The following is a 24,382-nucleotide window of genomic DNA, read 5'->3' on the forward strand; positions in this document are numbered from 1 at the left end:
ATATTATCTCCTGGGATCCTTTTCCTCGGTTAAGCAGCACAAAGGAAAAAGCTATTAGAAAACTGCTTGTTTGAGAAATATATCCCTAGATTTTCTTTATTGCTTTGAGAATCAGGGGATACAGTGCTGGATTCTCCTCTCCCTTACACCAGTGCAAATCAGGAGCAATACCTCTGAAATCAGGGAATGGTGTGGGAAATGAGACCTGAAAGGCCCAAGTCTCTTGGCTCAAGAGACATAAGCCTTGCTGGTATAAATTCTAAGTTATCTCTGTGGTACATAAATTGCTTTCTGCCTGCCAAAACTAAGGAAAAAGAATACAGGCAGGCTTGTTACTGTCTTTTTGGAAGAACGATGGGGAGTGAAACACCTTTACAAGTCCTGCAAAACTGAAAATATTTATAACTGAAAAATGAGAAGGTTTAAATAGCAACGATTATCAGAGACTCTCATCAGGCTTTCAGAGCACTGCAATGTATGGCTCAAAGGACAGAATGGAATCATGTTTTACTTCTATGAATATTCAATGAATCCCTGCTCTTTTGTTTGAATGACCGGGTCTTGATCAGTCCCATGGCAGTGGTGTCAGGTCTCCATAGTCCAGCAGTTCTGCCAGTTGGTTAGTTTTTAACACAGACAGTGTGTTCTATTAGAGCAGGCAAATTATATTAAATTTGTAGGCTTTCGTTTCTGCACTTTTCATGTAGCATTACTCAGATACTATGAACTTGCACTAATTGTCATGCTCATGCACTTTCACAATACCCTCTTTCCCAAATGTTTCCAAAACAAAGGCTCTGTGTGTGGCTCTTTTATCAGAGGTGGATAATTGTTTTTTTACAACTGTACAAATCTTCATGCACTGTTTTTAATCTTTTCCTTGTGATACAGGGCAAAGCATACCTACAATAAAACGCTGCTGGAACAGGTTCAGGAGTTGGAAACAAAGTCCAGAGAGCTGGGGAAAGCTATGCTTCGTGACAGTAACGGAAAGAGGTGGGACAATTCCATCCTAATTTAAAGAACAGATGCCTTCCACCCTATTTCCCTCCATTTCTTTTTTCATTCAAACCTAATTCTGTTTCCCCTAAGTTTTGTCCGTCATCCTCTTTCTTTTTTTCATTTTTAAATTAATCTTTTCCTCTGCATCTCTCCTGGGTTAAGCCAAATTTGAGAGTCCAACCAAAATTTCCTGTCTGGTGGCTTCTCACCACTTGGCCACTGAGCTGGTCTGCTTTAAATTGAAGCTGCATGTTCATATGGGGAAGACAATTAAGTGACCGAGGATGCAAAGAGAGTTACGCCAGCTCTTAAAAGAAGGGTGGAAAAGAGAAAAGATGGCGTGCACATACCTGGCTCAGCTAGGCTCACCTCATGCTCTCACTTTCCCCTGTAATTGACAGGGGTACGAGTGCAGGTTTCTCAGCTTCTCATTCTGCTTCTTCTGCACCATATGGACTTGAACGTATTGCTGTTATTGAATCCTTCGTTGTGAAGGAGCATATGTGTTGTGTGGGAACCTTTGTCTGGTGTGAAAGAAGCTGAAGAAAATCATAGGGCAGCTTTAGCATCAGACAGTTTCATTTACCTTCTTAGAATGTGGCTCTGCCTCAGCAAATCGGAAAGCTCCCCGAGTTCAAAAAGGTTTTATAACTAACTCTTCTGTTCCTTAAACAATATGGCACCACATGACCTGCTAAGAAACTACATGATCATTAAACAGGATTTTAGCAAACCTTATAAACTAGCAAACTGAGTGGAATGGGCCTTTTAAAAAGATTTCAGTCTTATAGGGCAGGGTCATCCTTTGAGTCTTTGATGTCTACTCTAAGGTAAACTAATTGCCATATTGTAGCTGGTGCCGAGACAAGCTGGATAGTGAATTTTCAACTTAATTTTCCCTACAGATAGTGCTTGCTAAGCTGCAAGTTACTAAGGAATGAATCTGTTGTGATGACTAAAACTGAAAAAGTTTTGGTTGTTAGTGTGAATTTGAACATGTTTGTTAAAACATATGCACAGATCTCGCTTCACAGGGATTAGATTGCAGATAAAAATAGTACAAAATAAATGGATCGAACCTCAAACGTTTGGGGTCATTTTTAATTAAGTGAGGTGTTATTTGCCCTATTTCTTCTATGTGCTGCAAGTGTATACTTTTATTTGTAAGTACATAGATTACACCTATGGTAATTTACAACAAATATGACCGACAAAATCTGTGCTACAGAATAAACTCAGGCCATATCTGAAACCTGAATGTCTAAAATTAGGCACCTAACGAAAATTACCTCCAGGCAAAAATATGTGTAAAGACATACATTAATGCTGTGAACTCCTGATCAAGAGGCTTACCAGACTGTTGGTCCAGTTAAATGAAACAGTCACCTGAGAATGCATGGCTTCCAGACGTTCATCTAGGGACTGTTAGCATAAGTTCCCTTCCTTGCCCCGCCCCCCGGCTGTTATGGTGGTTCTCATATTTGTGCAGTATGTGCAGTTGTGTTTATGTTGCTTCATGATGTTTACATTCTCTACTGACAATATTAACTGCCTATTATTGACACTGAGAGGGAGGAAAGGAAATGTGTTTTTCTTGCATAATGAATCCCTGGGTTGGAAAGGCAGATTGAAATACCATTAGCAGTCATGAAGAGGCATTTAGTGTGCTAAGCCCTTTACATGTGCATGTATGTGCCTCTTAGAACTTGATCAGCTTCCTCATTTATGTTTACACGCTGTCCTGGTTTTCTGTAAATTTAATGGCCATGTTATAATTCTTTTGTATGCTTCATGTTTTCTTTGCCTTTATTTTATTACATTTTCACTGCAAACTCTTTCATCTGCATTCCTCCTTCGTATAGATTCACTTCATTCTCGAAACGCTTGCTTGGAGATGATGTAAGGAATCTCTCCTTCCCTCCCCCCCATGCATTTGTTTTTTCTCCCTCCTAATTGCTCCCAGATTTTCTGGGTGGTCCATCTGTGAACTAGATAATGGTGGAGTGCCTCAGCCTGTGAGAGGTTGGCGTGTCATGCTTATGATGTGGCCTCCTGAGCACTCCTCAGAATTGTTCTGTCTTTTATCTCTTTTGTTTGTCTCCTGGCTCTTTCACACCTGCTTGAAATCATGTGCCTGTCCCTCAGAGATGGACGGTAAGTGGGTAAACTGGGAATTTTCTGGAGCTGAGGATCTGCCTGTTCAGAGACAGAGAGAGAATTATATATATAATTTTAATCTTGTGAGGGCTGCTGAGAATCAGGCATGCTGGGATGTTTTTCCCTTTGCTTCCTCCTGCTGGGTGCCCCCACTGATAGCTATGATATTCATATTTACTTTGAAACTACCTAGGAAGGGAAGTGAGTAACCAGAGTCCACTTGTTTCTAATGAGAAGGGTAAACCTATATTAAAACTTCACAGGGTTACTGGTTCCCTCTAAGTAAAATGTTAGCACTTGTTGGAAGTGTTCCTTAAAACATGCCCACTTGGTGTTTGCTTTGTCCAGACAGTGCTGGGAGATAAACTAGCTGTCAGCAGGATCTTCTTTCCTTGTCCCTTGTGGTATACACTATTTTTGTATAGTGTCTTTTGCAAAAAAAAAGTATCACAAAATACTTCACACCCCATTAAAGATAAGAGAGAGAGATTTACAGAGCTAATTAGCTTTATTACTAGGGTGACCTTATTATCTTTAAGGAAATCTGGGACACTGTCCCTCCCCTCCACCCCAAGTCAACTGTGCTGCAGAAGGCAAAGGCAGAGAGGCAGAGGCACAGTCTGGCAGGGAGGCAGAGCAGCATGGTGTGCCAGGCTGGTGGGCAGGCAGACATTGCTGAAGCAGGTGCCACTCAACCGATATCTGCTGGGCCTGGCTCCTCCTGCCTCCAGCACTGCTGGTGCTGGGCTGGGCACAGCTCCAGTCTGCTAGCTTTGCTTCTGCTCAGCAGCAGTGGTGCCTGCCCGCTCGCCTGGCTAGTGCACTATGCTGCTCTGCCTCTCCACCCAACTATGCCTCACACCCTTGTGATTCCAGGACTTCTGATTCAATTTTCACCAGTCAGCCAGGACTCTGGGACAGCCTTCAAAATCCAGGACTGTTCATAGGAACACTTACATGAGAATGGGATGCAAATTTTGGATATTACAAACTCTCCTGCCTAAAGGAGTGTGATTCAAAGATCCCAGAAGGTAATGAGCACATCTGGATTTAAAAAGCAGGGTACAAATTGTCTTCAGTAGTCATCTGGATTGGTTATGTTGCTTAAAAGCCAGGCACCATGGTACCCTAGGGCCTAGCCCTAGGCCATACTTTCTGTGGTTAAGGGCTCAAGTCTGGGCAGTGCCAATGTGAATTACCCATGCTGCCCAAATCAGAATACCCTTTTGTTAGTGACTGCACTTGATCAAAATGGTTATAATTTTTAGATGAATGAAAAATAAACAATTTCCGCTAGGACTAGTTAAATTAAATTAAACTCTGCTGAATTTCAACCCTGTCTGATATAAAGCTTTTTTATTTTTATTATACAAATCAATGGCCAAGTCTTGCCTTTACTCACCGGTATAATGAGGTGCAGGTGAGTCCCAGAGGGTAGGGCCAGCTTGGGATAGGTATGTCTAGTACTCTGTCTGTGCAAGGGGGAAATAGCAGTGGTGCCAGCTCCAAGCAGCCAAAACTAATGAGTATCATGTGTCATCAAAATAACTGCATTTGGGAAAAAAAGCAGTGATTTTTGACTGCATTTTCAAATTTGTTTTTGCTTTGTATGCTGTATTTGAACCTTTGGAACTCGCATTTCAGCTTTTCTACTCAATTATGAGTAGAGACATACACATGTGTTTAATGAAAACTGAAATTATTTTGCAGTCACATGACTCCAGGAGTTGGGATTTAAGGAAAAGCACCAATTATCATTAGAGTTGTTGACACTGGTGACAATTTATGGGAACAAGGAAAAACATCTTCCCATTCTTGACCCCTTTGCGTGCAATGGGTTGGGTGCTTTGCTATGCTCACAAGCTACCATTGGTGAGTCCACTGGCTCATTAGCCACTCTGAAACCTGGCACTCAGGAGAGTTCTGGGCTGGAATCCAGCCCAGCTGCAATATCAGTGAACTTTGGTGTGGGAAAAGAAAAGGACCCCTGGCACACTTTTGTAACAAAGGGCAGAATTTAGCACTAAATTTACATTAGTTTGAGGAGGCGAGATGGACGGTTTACATGCCAAAGCAAACATGGACATGTGGAGGCACCTGACCAGAGGAACTGAGTGATCATGTTAACTTGCAAGATTTACACAAAGAAAACAAACGCATTTGGGACAGAGCTGTGTGCATTAAGGAACCCTGAAAAGAACTGGGGAGAGTTTTTGCAGTAAAAATGTTTATAACCAAATCATGACTCATAAAGGGCCAAAATTTAAGTTTCTTGTTCAGCTTTCATTCAGTCTAACCACTTATTGAAGTCAGCAGGAGTTCAGTCTGAGTAAAGGCTGATTAAGGACAAAAGAGAACATTACCTTGGAAATCCGTGTCAGTTTATTACCACAATGCCCTACTAATAGGCTGAGAATAAAGCAGTACAGCCCATTGCTTTGTGAAGGTGGATTTTTCTATTTAAGAGGGTTTCTGTGTCTCAGAATTGCCACTGAGAACTCCCTTTAGAGTTTTTTTTTAATGGAGAGCTGAGGACAGAGTTAGAAGATTGTTATTTTATACTGAATAGTGGTGCTGCTTTTACAATTTTCTCCGTACTTTACAAGGAACTGAAGGGCCTGCTTGGGGTATAACTAAGACATGTCCACATCATTTAGATTAATGAAGGCATTTCTCCCAAATCATTGAAGACGGTTTTACAAAGCCACATTAGTCTTTTGGTAAAATAGTATGGGAATAGACTAAATCAGGTTTTTGACTCAATGGGGTATAGACCTGTGCAATAAAGGAACAATGTCATGGTCTTTTGTGTAAGATTTTCTATATGCTTTTTTTGCATCCTATAATTTAAACTCTCTTTACATTTGCATTAAAGCCTATGTCAGCTATTTTTATCATCGGATAGGAAAAAAAACAGCCTTTTTTTTTTTTCAATGTAGTCTGAGGAGCAGATCCTCACAGTCTCCTCACTGTCTCTCCCCCACAAGGAACCATGTTGTGGTTGAGATTCCCTTTCATTTAAGTGCTTTTCACTGAGTCTAACTTACTCTGTTGCTCTGGTACAAAGAGCTGCATGACTAGCTTCCCCCCTTAAAGCAAGCTATCTTATTTATCTTCCCTTCAGTTTTACTTGGTCCATGAATACAGATGCCTATCTAGTCATTTCAATAGCTGTGTGACCCCATCAGTGATCAGACAGCTGACACAGGCACTCATGAAGGCTTGCTCCTTCAATAGGCCCCTTGAGAGAAGAAAAAGGAGAATAAGGGAAATCTGGCTTGGGCCCTGCCTGAGTGCTGTAGTCTAATGCTTTAAGTCCTTCAAACTCAGAGGGAGGAATAGAATAACTAAAACATGTTGGGTTTTTTAAAAATCTTTAAGCAAATATAAGGGCCTGATCCTGGGGACAGTGGAGAACTTTTCTACAGGACTCAAGAGAAGCAAGTTGTCTTCATGTTTCAGAGGACTTTGTTCTGATCTGGTGCATTTCAAATTACATCCATGTAAGTGAGGGAGACCATGTCAGCAAGTCATTTCACATAGGCAGGTATCACTGAAAGAGGTGAAGGCTATTTTAAAAAATATATGTCTTCCATGTTCTAATCTGGTAAATGGCATTGCATGTGGTAGACTAAATCTCAATCCTGTTTGCATTGTGACTTCAGTGGCTTTCCTCTAAACATGCATAACTCCATGCATGATCAGAATCTGGCGCGGCTCATGTAGCCAAACCTAAAATCAGGCTACAAAAGAGAGTAGCTTGTTTTCTTTTTTGAGGTTTTGGGGGTTTTTATCAAATTTTCCAGATGTTCTTTGCACCATTTCTGGGAAGGGAAGGCAAGACTTCCCCATCAGCATACACAACAAAGTGACTGGCATATTTATAGGTTTGTTCCTCCTAGTTTTCCTAGTAAAAAGATATTAGACAGTTTTTACTAGCAAAATGCACATAAAATTATAACAGAGCTTTTTTTTTTTTTTTTGAGTAAAACTCTTTCTGATTCCATATGGCAAATGTCTATCTACAGTCCATGGAAAATGCTTATTTTGTTTTACTCTGCCTTGTTTTTTTCCAGATATTGGTAAAGAGTCACAGCAGTTATTTCCTCATTTAATAAATATTGTTAATTTCCAGCGTTTCTAGTCCCCATGCACAATGCATTTACAACCAGGGTACAAGTTTGTTCCGAGTTGAAGAGCATTACAGAACAGTGGCCCTGGCGTTTGCAAACACTGAATCTTCAACTGGCAGTTTGTGCCAACCTAGCAAGCTTTTCTACTTGCTCCCTCTGCAGTACAGTATTGCCTCACATCCTAATTATTCTCATCAGGTAATTTTTTTGCGGGGAGGGAGGTGAGGGGAACGAGGACATCGCAGCTACAGTTGAAGGGGCGAATTTGCTTCCCTGTGCCTAATCCTGAGTTATTGTGGCATAATAACTATGCTGGGCTGTAGGGTCTCCAGAGGGGAAAGGAGAAGGAATCTTCCCTCCTAACTGCACAGTAGGAGAACTGCTCCATGACAACTCCTACAGCCTAATGGCTTCAGCAGTCTCTCTGGCCTAGGTTCCTACTTTACCACCCCCACCTCAGGGGAGAGGAGAAGAGAATTTGCATCCTGTATACATGAGTAGCAAAGAGGAATAGGTGAAAGGTAAACTTTAGCAAAGGGAAAAGAAATGAAAATACTGCATACCCAGTAGACTATTACTAAATATTCATAGAACTTTAATCAAAAGCTGTTTGTTTTGTCAAAGGAAACAAGTGGCTTAGTCTTTACCAGGAACAATGTCCAAAAAAAGTTTCAGTATTTAGCCATTTTTACTATTGCTCTGCTTTTAAAAAAGATTGCTACGAGGATTTGGGGAGTTGAACTCCCCACCCCAATACATTGTCTACTTTCACCAGTGTTAGAAGAGACTGAATAGACTTTGTTCAAACTTTCTAATAAAAAAATCACCTTTGAGCTGAGACCAAGCATGGAAAATTTCAGCCTCAAAGGTGACTACTACTGAAAAGTATGAGTGGGTAAGAAAAGAATGTTATAATTGGAATTGCACCGCAACATTATCTATGGAGGTTACCACTAAACACCCACTCCAGCAAGCGCAAAGTGAAGCACTTAAGGACAAGAAATAAATAGTTCTGATACCGAAGTGTAAAGCAGTAAGTCACGCTTTTCATTGTCTGTTTTTCAGAGGTTGAAGTTTTGCCAGTGTCCATATTCTAGAGGGGTGGGAGGCAGCACTTTGGTCGGCCTTTGCTCTGGGTCAAGTACATTAGCTGTTTTGAGGGCAGTTAATAGTAGTGTACACATCCAGATACATAATGAAGTGTGAGAGTATATTAAAGTATTTGAAGCCCTTTAGGATAAAAAATGCTTAAGATGTAACATATATTTAATTGTTACTGTTTGTTGTCTACAGTTTTCTCAGACTTAATATTTTCAGTCATGCCTAGTAGCTGGGCTGTTTGCTTCATTTTCCTATGCAAGTAAAATACATTTATTATAGCAAGTGCCTGGCATTACCCAAGGTAGCTGAAGTTTGAAATACAATCCTGATTATAACCACAAAAAAATTGGAGGTTGGGCTGGTCCAAGGGCCAGAAGGAAGAAAGCATTATTTCTATTGAGGCATTATTTGGAGTAAAAGACAATGCAAAAGTAAATGTTACTAACAAAAGGACACATTTTGCCTCTCAAGGACTTCTGGTGGCAGAGAGCAGCTACCAGAATACATACACATCCGTGAACTTCTGGCAGCTTGGCACAGCTCCACTTGGCAGTTGTGCCACCAAAGCACAAAGCACCAGCTGCCAGAGGGTCTGCAGCCAGCAGAAGGCACAAGGCTGTCCGTACACACTTCCTGCCAGATGCTGGATGACGGCAAAAGCCTTACTCTGTTCACTGGAGGAAGCATGGCAGTGGCAGCGGAGTACAGGGTTGATCATAGTTTTATGAGTGTAGATTATGGATTTGTATAGGTTGGTTTGGATAGGCATGATCCTGCTGTTGGCCCTGTTGATCAGTCACTTTGTCTACGTGCAAGGTCTACATAAAGAGGGAGAGGACAAATACAGACTGGGTTGATGTAAAACTCACAAGCTATTGATAGGTATTGATATGTAGAAATGATCACTGTGTTCTCTCAGAGTCTTGAAAAGTGTAACTACCATTAAAGAAGAGAACAGGCTAGTTCCCAAAGCAGCTACTGCTCCATCTGGGGCAAGACTGTGGCTCCCCCAAAGAGGTGGTGGTGCCGGAGGAGTAGAAAGAGCAGAACACTGCCCCAAGAGCAGTGGAAAGCCTTTTAAAGGCAACATGTATCCACCATCTTTCAAAAGGAGCATGTTGGGAGTCATTGTTGCTTGAGAAAGAGGTCACTGGTGCTGCCTATAGCATGGCTTCTTAGTGCAATGGAGGGAAAGATGGGATGGCTCTAGCAAGCACTGCAGGCAGGATTCTTGCCTGTCATTTCCCTGCCTTCCTCAGCTGCACTTGGCAACAGAAGAGCACTTCAGACAGAGCTTGGGCCTTACTCTTTGTTGATGGCTTATTGCATAATTACAGGGAAATACATGGGTGTTCTCTTTTATTTCAGCTGTTCCACTTAAGAGTCTTCTGAAAATGTGCCTGGACACTGACTTGGCAAAAACATCCACTGATTTTGTTGTATTGTTTTGTTTTCCCAAGTATTAAAAGCCTTAGGCACACAGAGCTTCCTCAAATAGTGCTCAAGAGATCTTTGCTGATTACTTTTTAGCTTCATTATCAGTCATGTCCATTTGTTTGCTTTTAAAATTTAAAGTCCTTCTACCCTGATTGATCTCAGGGAGTAAAACATTCCAGCACTCTTATGCCAGATGACTAAAAATAGCACCTCCTCTCCCTGAACTACAGTGGAGAGAGACAAGCCAGCTCAAGCCCCTGGCTACTTGTGCTTATCCCTGTTACAAGGGTAATCGGGACTCAGATACCCACTCCCCCAGTCATGAAGAGTGACATTCACACCTGTAGAAAGCGCTTTCACAAAATGCTGGTCAGTGGGTTGAAGTGGGGACTTCAGTGCATAGGCTCTTGATGGATGCTCAGGGTCAAAATGAATTTCACCTTGAAATTATTTCACAGGACTCATTCAACCTAACTAATCAAGGGACTGTGCTTTCCATTCTGCTGAATCAATCCCCTTCCTAACACATAGTTCCTTTTTAACTTTTCTCTACTTACAAACTCAAATAATACACAGGGTTTTTTTTAAATGGACAGAGTGTTTTAATTGAAAGAAAAGCAACTTAAATTTGGGCCTGTAATAGTGGGAATGGTAAAGAGTGCACTCGGCAAGCAATAGGGTCTTGGTATGGGGCAATCTATTCCTGACTATTATTCAAGTGTGTTGATAGGAGCTGAACGGGGTATACAGTTCATCCTTTGACCACCAAAACAGCAACCAAGATGCTGTAAATGTTTAGATGCTGGGTACATAGGCGACAAAGATGATGCTTAAATAACTGAGAGAGACAGAGAAAGTTGGGATGAATATTGCAGAGAAGGCAACCCTGAAAAAATAATTGGTACTCCAGTAATGAGGTAGGACTCTGCTAATCTCCTGTGCCATAGTCATACCTGCCTGAAATGCAGTATGTATAAACCACTGATTAATCTGGAAGAGACATTATTATTAGAAAATGGACTAATTTAAGGGAACAGGAGCATCAGGGGACAAAATGAAAGACAACAATCTATTTTTTCAACAGTACAGACTGTTGCAGTTGATGTGCTGAGCCTCTACAGTTCCAGAGTTTGTTCTCCTTTTCTTTCCCTTAATATTTTACTGAAATGTTACTTTCAGTGACAACTGACATCAACACAGAAACAATACAATCCCAGCTTCACGTTTTAGCTGCAAAAATCAGAAGAAACCCATTCCAGGATTTGACTCTAAATGACATTGCCTCTCCCCCCCGAACCTTCTACTGCCCCAGAAAAAAATCCAGTCCAGGGGCAAACTTGTCACTACTTTATTTTAGTATCTGCTTATCCTCATCAGACTTTTAAAATTATTATATATTTCATCTCTTGCACCTGCTTTGTGCTGGTGCAACACCATTGACTTCAAACCTGTTTCGTAGTGAGGAGAATCAGAACCAAGCAAGGCACCTCAAGCACAGTCGTGTTTAATGGGATGTGTGACAGAAGAAAGAAACATACTAAATAAAGGGCCATGTCCCAGTCCTCCTTAAAAGGGAAAATATCTACTGGAGTAAGGGGCTGAATTTCAGTTTGCACTTCAAGGCTTTTCTGGTGTCCATCACAGCTGTACCATGATTTAATTGTTGTTACTGTACTGAATAGAAGAAATTGTGACATACCTGCAGAAAGAAGGGTGAAAGGATTCATAAGAATTTGAGTGGCAAGAGAAAGAGCTGAATGATTTTCTGTCCTCTTGTCTCAGACTTCAGTGCAATAACTTAAGAGTACATTTAAGGTTAAGGATCTCTAGGTCATACTTCTGCCTTATATTTACTAATATATCCCTAGGGTAGGGGGATGGCAGCTAAGGTATGCATATTTTTATTCATTTATTTAGATTTTTAGAGCTCTGAGTAGACTCACTGGGCTCTATTTGCTAACATTACATTTCTTCCTACAGGATGGTGGAAGGGAAGGACAAAAACAAATAATCTCATATATATTTTATTGGTATTTGCACTGCAAGTTTAAGTGGTCCTGACAGAATAGGTTTAAAAAATAGATCTTGCTCATATTCTGCAGTTCTGCAAACAGATCACAGCAGAACATGAATTCTAAGATGGGTTAAAAAAATTCAAGACTTTTTTTTTTTTTTTAACTGCAAATGGGGGCATTTATTTTCCCAGGGAGACTCTATTTTAAGTGAAACACCTGCATCCACTTTAACCTTCCCTTCTTTGTGAGCCCTGCCTTTGCCACCAGCCAATTAGTGAACTCTGGAGGACATTCTGGGTCACGCTATACCAAGGTACCTCAAATCCTCATTAACGCTAATTAGTGCTCAGTAGGTTAATTGGTGGTGAAGCTCATCTTTTTTTAATTACTTGAGCAAATGAGCCAGCAGGACCTTGTGGTCAGCTTTGAATTATTCTGTTTGTTTTGATGTTCCTCATTTGAATGTGTAAAGCCAGATGTTTGTTGCTTAGGTGGAGGGGCTGTTTGCTTTTTTTTACAAGGAAAAAAAAGGGACAAAAACATCTTTTTACTGAATGTCTTAGCTGACGCCTTAGGACAATTAAGACTCGAGATGTCTGAGCAATTTTGTGCGTGAGTAGAAAAACGTCATTTGAAATATTATATCACCTTAAGTCGATTCCTGCCATTCCTCACGTGATTTAACGTATTTGCATAATGTTGGTTTAAGCAGTCATGCTGGCGATAGTAAAGGTCTTAAGGTTGCCTTGACCATCTCAGGTAGCCATTAAAGTGCTGTTTCCTATACAACTTCTTCTCTGTTATTAATATTTAGTCTTGTTTTAAATGACATAGATAATGAACTTTCTACCAATTCCTTTAAATGACCTTCCTAATCTTCAGATTAGGACATTTTTTCTGACATCCATTCAAAATTGTGTTTGGCTTGCTCTTCTAAGCCTTCATACCACCCAGTGTATTTCCACTGTCCTGTGTATTTGCCCATTTAACATGACTGTAGACAGTTATGTCTCTCACTCCCCAAAGTCATTGTTTACATTTATTTCATTCCTTTACTTGTTCCTCATAAATTTGTGTTTTTGGCTCCCTAGCCTCATCTGTTCTCTTAACTAATTCCATTTTGACAACCTGTTCCTGAGGTGCCCAGGATTTAATGTTGGACTCTAGGTGTGGTGTCATCTGTAATCCATCTGTTTCCTTGATGTACCTTCACATACAGTCTGGGCTCATCCTGCAGAGATCCCGTATGGGACAACACATACACCTGTAGAGAGTCACAGTGAAAACAGAAGCAGAACTAGTAGTAAATAAGGCTTACCTATAATTTTAGAAAGTTTGGCAAATACTCAGCATTACTGCATATATACACAAGTTCACTATGCAGTGTATTGGTATTGTACCTTTGAAAGAAGTCTGATGTCACAGTTAAGATTTTGCACTGTAGTTTGAGAGAGAAGGATGAGTTGTACGTAGTGTGTTGCCTGGTCTCCTGGAAGCAGAGGAAAATTCCTTTTGGAAGCGTGAAATCTGCTCATATCAGTGTGGGCATTAGGGTTCGCTTAAGTGTTGTTCCTTAATTAGCATGTTCTTGCTTTTAGATTTTGCATTGAGTGATGTCACATTTCAGCAGCGTTACCTGGGTTTAAATGGCATTTTGTTTCCCATTCAGAAAACTGTGTTGTAAATAGATCTGCACACAAAAGTCTGTAATTCAGTAGTTGACTAGTCCTGACCCAAAACCCATTGAAGTGTATGATCATTTATACTTAATTGCCACTAATTTTGAATTCCTCCTCATCTGCCAAGATAAGTCTTGGCAGATTTTTGTTGGGTTAATGTAACATTTTAATGTTAATAAATGGTCTCCTGTAATGCTTAGGATGTTCAGGGTGTTTTAGTGTTGGCAGCATGAGACCTCCAGCATATATCGCTCAGATTTATATCCCTATAAAGCAGCTTCTGCACCCTTCCCCCTCTTCCTCAAACATTGTAGACAGACACTTTAGGGGCTTTTCCCCAACTCATTCATTCCTAAATTGGTTATAACTGTTGACCTTAACTTTTACGATCACCGCAATCATCGTACCAGGTTTCTATGATTCAAACAGTGGATGAACTATGGTGATAAATGAGCAATTCTAGCTTGTCCTATTACCCAGCATTTATGTTGAGGCAAATAAGATTTTATTTTCTTTATGTTCTTTGCTGCTTTGGCTAATTTTGTTTTCCATAGCAGCATTTTATTCTAAATGTGTGGTCTTTTGCGATTACTTTTACCATCCATTTTTGTTAACAGTTTAATACCCTCTAAACTAGTCCATGTAGCCTGTGCCCTAGAAGACTCAGTTCTCCTGCTGATCTAGGGGCCACCCAAACAGCCCCTCCCCCCAGCATTGCACAACAACCAAGCTCTCTACCTGACACAACACTTTTTTGCCCTTACACAGCACTTTCAGAATCTTCTGTTGTCCTCCACCTGCAGAACATGAAGAATCACAATCACAGGGTAGAGGATGCATCTCCAGGGTCATCTAGTCCAACCTGCTGTACAAATTCAGGATGCACAGCCCAGAAAAATGCTTATCCAGCCTCTTCCTGAAAACTCCCAATGAAAGCAATTGCACAGTTTCAATTATTCTGTTGTTCTTACAGTTAGGAAGGTGTTTTTTCTCTTTTTTTAATGAGATTTAATCTGAATCTGCTTTGCTGCAGTTTAAATCTGTTGTTTCATGGCCTGCCATCCATGGCTAGGGAGAACAGCTGCTCTCTCTTTTTCTTTATGGCAGCCTTTCAAATATTTAAAAATTACTATCACATCCCCTCTTAATTTCCCTTTCTCCAAATTTAAACATGCCTAGTTCTCTCCGATTATTCCTTCGACAGCTCACATTCCGACCCCCGTGTTATCCTTGTAACTCTCTAGATGATCTCCAGTTTTTCTACCTCTTTCTTAGAAAGCAGAGCCCAAAATAAAACTCAGAACTCCAGCTGATGCCTCTCAGCAGAGTTCAAGTGAATCTTATTTTCCTTAGCCCTAGTTTTCTGAAGGTTGTCTGCAACCTGTGAGAGATCCCATGAGAGAGGATAATTTGTGCCAATATGCACTATCACTAGTGGACCCCTGCCTGTCATTTGTGGAGCACATTATTCTTTGGGGATGCCTACACTGCATGGTGCTGTGCCATGCAGTTGTATCCAAACTAGTTCAAAGCAAGCTAGCTCAAGTTATACAGAGCAGCTTGGCAATGTTAGTGCAGTGTTCCTTTGAATGACAACTCATGTCTTGTCTCTTGTCTTGTACACTGCCCTACTGTCTTCCCGTCTTTCCTTCCATTCTTCTTAGAATGGAATCCTTTTCTGAACGTTTTTCTATGGCCGTTGTTTGATTTTTCTTATGAGTTAGCTGAACAGTTTTCTGAAGGCACGTCCTATATCTCTCTCTTCCATTCTGTTAGCTGGATCTTCAGAGATACTTTCCAGATTTTTTCCACTCTGAAAACCTAATAATGATTGTAGAATTATCTTTGGTCCTCTTCCCTCTCTCTCTCTAGAGGTCAGAGCTTGCCCATACATTTCTGCCTGCAACTCTGTAAAATTTTATTAAATCCTATTTAAGTAAAATCCTTTTACTTCTATGTATAGTTCTCTGATCCATTTTATGATGGTTAGTGATGGAACAATTCATGAATCTCCAATAGATGTGCTAATGTTTTCTTTCCTGCATGGAGGCACAATGGCAGTCTGGTGTATGACATACAGCCTGGTAGCTGTAGAATGAAGGATAAGTATGAACATTATGAATTATCACCTAGGTCAGCGGTTCACTAACTCTGATAGGTTGCACGCCACCAATTTAAAATGATCACCAGCAAATTTTTGTCATATAAAGTAATAATAATAAATGTGTTAATGCGTACCACTGATGGGTTGTCTGCATACCACAGATTGGGAACCGCTGACTAGGCTATAAACTTCCTCCAAGCTCCCTCTCTCCTTGTTCCTCTTTCCAGTTCTTTGGGAGCTGGGTCCTTTCTTCCTTATTTGGGGGTAGTGATGCTTCACGAATCTTGGGTTCTCAACTTCTGTGATGCTCCATAATATTTATACTTATTCTTCATTCCATAGCCACTAAGAACTGGACCTAGAGAGAGAGGTTGTGTTTCCATGCTCCATTACAATCTCTCTAGTTTACTGCTTCTGTTTGCTCTGATGCTTCACTGCAGGAAATTGGAAGCAGCATAAGATAATCTTTTGCATTGTGCTCCCAACTTATCTGGGCTCTAGTGTTTGCATCTACAAGAAAGTGCAGTCAGATGATTATATGCATTATTTTAAACAATTTATTAAACATAGGTAAACAGTTACGTTTGAGTGTATCCGTATCCATCGCTCATCTTATGTTACAAACATTATGCATTTCTAAGGCCAAAACTGATATTGTGGAGGCTTTTGGGTGCCTCCACAACATACTTAATAACATAAGGATTGTTTTTTGAGCTTCGGGGACTCTTTCCAAAGGTAAAGACAATAGAGCTCTTCAGAGTAGCATTTAAAAACAAAGCTTCAGAACATGTGTGTAAAGAGAAAAAAAACCTACATTCTGCAGTTCAGTTTGACAGCTTATCAGTTTTTAAATTATGGGATTTTGTAGCAGATGGAAAGCTGCAGAGAGGTAGCCTGGAGTGCTGCAAGGAATAGCTTCCTTTCCCTGGCTAGCAGGTGCCAGTTTCTTTGGCTTGTGGGATTCCACTGGTCTGGGTCCACAATGATTCCTGAGCAGATGCAGTTTGAAAATATGACAGCTTTGTTCAATGGATGCTGTACTTGATGGTTCTATGATAGAGAGAGAAAATCCATAGACCTTAAAAATACATAGGTTTCTGATCAGTAGAAGAAACTACATTTCTGGAGAATTGTAATACCCAGGATATTCTAAAGCTCCAAGAATTTCACCTGTAATCAGATTTTCCTGTTCGTCTCCTCCCTGTCAAGCCTCACAGTGCTGGAACTTTCATTTTGTTAGAAAAAAGGCTGGAGGTAACCAACTCCTCTGCTCATGAAAGAACTACCACAGATGGAGATACATGCCTTACTTGCCCCTGGTATTCCCAGTCCCTGCACATTCAAGAAGTAGGAATGGAATTTAGGAGCAGGATTCTGACTCTGGTCGTCTCTGTTTTCAAGACTTTTTCCTGCTTCTGTGTATGTGGGGGACAGCCTTATAATGTAATGTAACTTCCACTTTGCAGAATAAAGGAGTGTGAGAGCTTACGTAAGGCGCTAGGAACCCTGTTTGCATTGTAGAGCTATAACTAAGGATCTGTTGGTTGTCTCACCCCTGCTTCAGTTGGCTGGCACAGGGGCCACAAAGTAATTTGAGGGGAAGTCTTCCTCCCTCTTTCTTCTGTGCTTCCCCCTATTAGTCAGTACACTGCACAGGATATTTGACCCTGGATCTGAATCTAATGAAATTCTAGGTGGACTAAAAGCCCACATAGGTGTATTGTACATTACAGTCATTTCAGAAATTCTGACAGCCTTTTCCTTTTTTAAATTAGGTAAATGTTTCTGTGGGAAGGGAGCTGTCTGTTAAAATTGCAGTAGGCTTGACTACAGCAGCTGCAGTGCTCCCCAGGGTTTAAATTTCACACACCACATATACGTGAAATCATAGTTATAGTCAAAGAACGATACTCTGGTCCTCACTCTGGAGAGAACCCCCCCATTCATTAGTGTATGTGGTCTGTCACTGCTGTATATCAGTGGGGCTTAAGTCAGTGGAGCTACAGTGGTGGGGAGAAAGAAGAGGTATGTGCAGAGGTGGACCCCAAATTCTGAAATGGTCAGCCCAAAATGGAGACCAAGCTAGTGGCTGACAAAAATTAGCCTGATCTTTTGTTTAGTAGCACCGGTATAATTCAGAAGGAACTCGTGACTTACAGTTATGAGAGGAAACAATAAGATGACCGTTGTTGGGAACGACTATAAATTGTAATATAATTTGTATTTCACAACAAACGTTTTACATACTCTGAAGCATAGTTTGTTCATTAAGCAGGGCACTAGTAAGCACATGCATAGTTAAAATTCAGAGGGCATGTCTGTATGGTACAAGGGAGACCTGGGGGAAAACATGCTGCCCCCTTCTGAGGTCTGGCCACCTGCTCCACACATACTCGCATGCCCAGTGGAAGCAGTGAAACCGTATTGGGGTGGTTATGTGCAAAACCTGGCGGGCTGCCACTCTCCCCATTGCTTCTGATGCTACATCAGCAGAGGTCTCCAGACTCCCTCTCCCTCCTCCAGTTTCTGCTTCCTGTTCCATCCCCATCCCCCTCCCTCCATCGCCACCCAGCACCCTCCTGCATGCAGGCAGCGGGAGGGTGCTGCATACCTGAGTAAGGAAAGCTGGGCTGTTTGCACTTCTTGGGGAGAGTGGGGGAGAGGAAACAGGTTGCCTATGTTGCCCACACAGTGTAGGGGCTGCAGAGGTCTGCAGCCCAGGTGGCACACAACCTGTGGATCCCTGGCCCAGGGGGCATGCAGCCCATAGCTGCCCAAAAGTTGAGCAGCCCTGCACTTAGTAGTCCCCTTGAAATCTACAGGACTACTCCTTCAGCATTATGCATTTACTTAAATTCTCTGCTAGATTAGGGAAGCAAGGTTAATATCCTTGTTTTATTCTGTGAGCAACATACAGTAGTTTACTACAAATAGCCAGTTTAGATTATGACCACATAAGGTTTATACTTATGCATTGAAGCTGTCCTAACTTCTTTGTCTCTCTGGGTTGGTATATTTGTTTCTTTTCCTTTTGTGATTTTTGCTTTATAAAAATCCAGTTTCTTTTTTAAAGAAAAATTCAGATCCTTAAAGGACTAGAAATCAAACTGGATAAACCAAAGACTATTTCTTCCTTTTTGTGGTGTTTGTTTTTTAACCAGAAACTGGGCAAAATTTGTATTTTCTGGTGGGGGGGAGGGGAGTGAATAATGTTTTTGAGAAAAATTCTGGTGGGTGTCATCTTTGTTTTTTTCTGGCCATTCTGCAGGTGTGAGAGATGCCTTTTAACCTCCACTAAGTAAAAACACATTGCTCCTTCTCTCTAAGGCAGTTTTTGAGTGCCAAGAATTGTGCATGTAATACAAAGGAAGTTTTTATAGCACACTTCAGCTAACATGGGATCCAGGTCCAGTATAGTTATGTCAAGAAGCAAGATATCAGGCATCCAGATGCCACAGTAATGTAATAGTTATATTGGACCATCCATACAGAATAAATGTAAATTTATCCAAACATGCCTTAAAAAGAAGGAGTCCTATTGTTGTAGAACACTCCTGATGATACCTAAAATAAAGAAGGATAAAGATTTTTTTTTCATACTACAACTTTTTTAATAAAAACAAAGCCAAGGTAATTGCTAAGCACACTGAGATGTAGTGAAATTACCCAGAGACTCATTGTGTTTAATTTTTTATTCCAGCGTAAATGAACGTGATCACTTATTAAAAAGGCTTGGCAGGAAGACTCCTCCAAGTCTCTTCCGTGCTCATTCTGTCCAGCAAGGCGTATCACGTAAGTACCAGGTTATAGATGTGTATTCCTCAGCCATCGGTCCCAGGTGAGTGAAGAGGAAGATGATTATTTTATAATTAAATTGTAGGTAGAGATAATCCTGTACAGAGGCTGAGCTGCCAACCAAGAGACATACATTTGGAAGTGGAATTAGAGTATTTGGCCCCAGGCTAGTAAAGCTTGAATACAGATAATTCCCTAGGACCCAATCAACCTGGCCCAAACGACAAAATCCCAATACACAAATTCCATAAATTTGAAATCCCAGTATTCTGAAGTTCTTATACAGTTAAACACTCTGCAAGATAATAATGCTGTAAGAGATCCTTGTTTTAGATAGTAACTACTTCTTCCCAAATATACAAATACTTGTCCAACAGCAGTTTTAAAAATACAGCAGTATCCCTGCAACATTGTTTAGGAAAGTTTCTACATGCTTTTTACAAAGCAGCCCATGGTCTGAACAGCTGCCTTGCTCATATGCTTGATGTCTTTTGGGGAAGTAATGGGCACAACCCTAACCCTGCCTGCTCCTTCCAGAAAAGAGAACCAACCTCTCTCTCAGCTTCTGAGGTCATCAGTTTAGACTACTTCACATAGGGACATGTAACGTAGGGTTCTGTGTCTTTGGCACTTCCATCTGACACATTTGGATTTCCATCATGGCTTCCACAACTTTAAAAGGAACTCCTTAAGTCAGATCCCCCCAGACAGCCATGGGAAAATATTGGATTTGCTAGTGGTAAAGTGGAATATCCTTCATGGGTAAATTATTGACCACGAACATGGTCATTTTATTAATGGACATAGTCCCCTTAACTTGTAGGGCAAAGCACTTCGCATTTTACTCCCTATCAGCCTTCTATTGTGAGGTGAGTTTTGAGGGTGAGATTGTTCACTTTAAAATTTCAGCAAGTTTGATGGGGACAGATCTCATTTGTCCTCTGCACTCTTTTCTTCAGCAGAACCACACCAGCTCAGCAGGACCTTGTTATGTAGAGCTGGGGTGGGTTTTCTACAGAAATGGAGAAAGTATTTGAGAGTCGCATGCAGTATCCCTGCACTCAAAAAGGATGCAGGACAGGGCAAGATAATCTGCAGATCCACTGTGCTCTGTCTCCTCCACGGCGGCAGCAGTATATACTGATTTTAAGGGCTTGAGCAACCTTGAGCCTTCAGTGACATGGCCTGAGAAAGGACAAGTCTTTTTCTCCCTTCTCTCCAGCCATTTGGACTCTGTGATCCTTCCAGGAAACACCTATTTGTTTGGAGGAAAAAGGGGTGCTGCTTTCGTCTCTCCTTTTCAGATAAACCACTTTTGGTAGCATTTTCAGAGGAGGGTTTTGGCAGAATGAGCATGTTAAACTGTATTTTTTTTTCCGTATCTGAGGCAAATCTACTGCCATGCCCACCACACAATGAAGTGGTGCCTGTGCCTTCCCTGTCAGACCTGATCTATGTGTTTATACTTCATAGAATACATCGCCATGTTAGGAATATGTTGATAAGCTTTGGGAAAGAAGAAATAGATATCAAAATAAACTTTAATTTGCTTTAGATACTAAAACTTTAATTTGCTTAAGCAACTCCCTTTAAATACCTATGATTAAGTATTAAATGAGTCTGTCCAGTCAGAACAAATCACGATCATACTCCTGTTTTTCACATGAGCATAAATTTTCATGGTGAAGTTGTTAAAACTAAAAGTGATTTTTGTGGCAGATCCATGAGTCCCTAAAACTTGTCATCCATTGTCAAACATTGTTTCCAAATGTTGTCCAGCTACTCTGTCTAGGGCCATGTGAAATCCAGGGACCATATGTGCTATTTTCACAGTTTTAAATTGTACAAATGTTGGCTAAATACCTCAAATCTTCAAAGGTAGCAGTTGATGAATAGGGCAGTAGCTTTGTCATGGTAGGCAGATAGCTTAAATCACACGTTCCTTGCACTCAGTATTTTTAGTCTAGAGCTATTTATGTGATTTCACTGGGCTTCTAATTCCCACCCTAAGGTTGCAGCCTCTTCTAAACCTCGACCGTGTGACTTCAGCTAGGGCTGTGATGCTTGTATTTAAAATAACAAAGTTTGGTGACAGAAATAACAAGTCTAGTGCCCTTTAATTTGAAGAGAGAAAACAGGTAGTCTCCCCACAGAAGCTGTAAAGTAACCCCCCAAATCAGTGTTGTATCTTATTTATTCTTTTGACAAAAAAGTAAAAAATTCTTTGCTCTAAGATTGCATCAAAACACACTTTGATTCTAAGGCATATTAGAAGGACGTAAGTACTAGAATAATGCACACACCAGCAGTGATTTCTGAGCTACTCCTAATAGTTCCTAAGGGCAAGGGAAGGACACTTAGGAATTTCAGACCCCGATGACCAGTTTTCTTGGTCTCTGGCCTTGATTGTGTGTTGATTAATTGGGCTTATTGGAAGAAATTCTAGAAAAGTTCAGTAGTTTGAACCAGAATCTGTATTGTCAAGAGTCACCACATTCCTTTCTGCCCGACGTGACTTTGGGAAAGATTTATGAAAATGAACAAAGGTTTTCCACTGAACTTTTGATGCAAATACCAGTTAGGATTTCACTGACTTGAGACTTGTAGTAGGGAAAGTTTTATGCTTTTGTCAAGCCCATATGCTGAACACTGCTGCAATACAATGCATTTCAATGGAAATGAGTAGAGGGTAATTACATCACTAGCCTCTAGGATCTGGTGCAGTTCCTGTCTGACACCTGTGTGAAATCAGTGCCAGTGATCTCACCATAACATCTACAAATGGATTTCCCATTCCCATCTACTCTGAAAACCCCCAGCAATTGGAAAAAGCATCAGTTCCTTCTAATTAAAGGTCAGATCGCCCTGTCGATGGAATGTGCTGAACAGGGAAGGCCACAAGGTTCTTCCACGTCATTCCCTGGAGTTGGGGGGGTTGTCCTTTGAAGGAGCAGTTTGTTTCTTAAAACTCCTGGGCCCAAAGGAATCTGTTGATAATGGAGCTATCTCCTGAGCCTCTACACACACTGTCTCCTGTCTCCTCTGACTCTCAGCTGACTCCGTGATAACACCACCACCTTGTCACTTGAATGCTAGTGCCAAGCAGTCCCATCTTGTCCAGTTACCCAGCAACGTCCTTCTTGTGGGACTCAGTGGGTACAAAAAAGCAGCTCTCCTCTATTCCTCAACACTAAGCCATTCCCCCCCATACCAGGGACCCACAGCTCCTCACATTCCCTGTAACATTTGGGACTAGTGTTATGAAGGTGGTGCTCCACACATGCTCAGAGAATCCAGTGAACTGTTTTCCCCTCCACCCTTGGAGACCTGGGGATTATGCCATCTGATCTCTCCACCACATTAGTTCTCACCATTCAAAACACCTCTTTCCTGCCTCCTGTCAGCAGTTGGCTGTGATTTGACCTTGCACATACTTAAAAATAGGGCTAAGTCCCACTCTCCTTTAGGTTTTCTCCAGCAGAACTCCCACTGAAATCAAGAGGAACTGGGCCTGAATAAGGATTACAGACCCTGGTCCACATTTCCTACGCTGGCAAAGGAAATCCTCTGTTCCTTTGACAGCATAAGGTAACAGCAAAGAGTAAGTCTTAACAAGAAGAGTGCATTTCACACCTTATTAATCAACAGAGAAATAGCACCTGTCATCTCTCCCTGGTTTCACAGTGTAAGAGTTGGAAGATAATAAATAAGAATAATGTGTTCATGCTGATGGCCCTAATTCTACCATATATTCTGTCCTAAAGGCACTGCCTTCCTATCGCTTTCTTTTTGGTACATTTTGATTTGAAAAACAATCAGGTTACTACTCATTATCTTTTTTTAAGCCTGTTACCTCCTTTCATCAGGTATCAAGGCTTCCACATTTTTAACCAAATTTAGTGATTTTTTTTTTTAAACAAATATTATTAATTTCACATAAAGATCTATAGTGAACTTTTAAAAATAATTTAAAAAGAAAAGGACCGCTAGTAGGATGATTAAGTTAGCCGATGATGTTATGTCCAGTCCCTTACTTCCTGAATGGGATGAGTTTAGTTTCTGGCAGGACAGTGGCTTGGCCACGTGTCATAATTGGCATCCATTTTATTTGTTAGGTCCAGCACATTAAGTTGTGTTTTTAGAGGGACTCATTAAAGTGTGCTAGTTAACATGCTTTCAAACGACACTGCTCGTTTTCCAAGTGTAGCCAAATCAAGAAGTTGAGTAAAGAATATCCATTAAAAAGACAGATAAGAAAAAAAAACACACATTGCACTAGCTATAAGTAAATGAGCATGATACTGACACACTTCCTCAGCTTTTTTTCTTGGGAGGTTTACCTAACCAAACTTTTCAACCTGAGATGGGTGACAGACCTGTATCTCAATAAAGCTATACTAAGTATATTTTGCTTTTAATATTTTATCTTGTCAGGTACCTCAGTAATTACTGATATTTTATTCTCTAAACTACAGCTTTCACATAAAATAGAAAATCATTAAACAGTCACTTTAAGTGTGTTTATTTTCTAAAACAAACATCACTGCAGCAGCATCATAATTTAGGTTATATCATTACATAATGTTTTGCATATACATAATCATAACATATTAGAAAGAGGCTTTGCAATGTTCCCTGAGCTATGTTGAGCAATGGGTGGACACAGGTAGAAGCAAGCTGTGGGGTTGAGGGACTTCCACTGAGAACCACTCTTCCCCCAGCCTGTGGCCAAACAGATCTGTGAGCCATTAGCTCATGCATCCCAACTGATCTGAACTTAGCTGTTGAGTGCACGGAAAGATGGTCTCTAAAGTAAATCCCTTAAATAGGTGATGCTGCACCAAGTTGTTCCTTTAATGGATTTCCTGGAATAAACAGGTCACTCTGGGCTTCCTCAGGCCCTCATTCTACAAGGAACTCTGAAGTGGACTTGTTTGCTAACATGTTGCTCCTTGCAGG

At 40.9% G+C, this 24,382-nt stretch overlaps 1 protein-coding gene across 1 annotated transcript in view; it reads left to right on the forward strand.

Annotated features, from left to right (window-relative positions):
• Positions 1–24,382, forward strand: part of ATP8A2 (ATPase phospholipid transporting 8A2) — a 546,329-nt gene that overhangs the window by 509,287 nt on the left and 12,660 nt on the right. The window contains exons 35-36 of the mRNA XM_090028654.1: positions 892–996; positions 19,329–19,420. Coding sequence (XP_089884780.1) covers positions 892–996; positions 19,329–19,420 — 197 coding nt within the window. The remainder of the gene's footprint in view (positions 1–891; positions 997–19,328; positions 19,421–24,382) is intronic.

This window comes from Crocodylus siamensis, chromosome 1, assembly GCF_052110815.1.
Source record: "Crocodylus siamensis isolate JL-2025a chromosome 1, ASM5211081v1, whole genome shotgun sequence".
Taxonomy (NCBI): domain Eukaryota; kingdom Metazoa; phylum Chordata; order Crocodylia; family Crocodylidae; genus Crocodylus; species Crocodylus siamensis.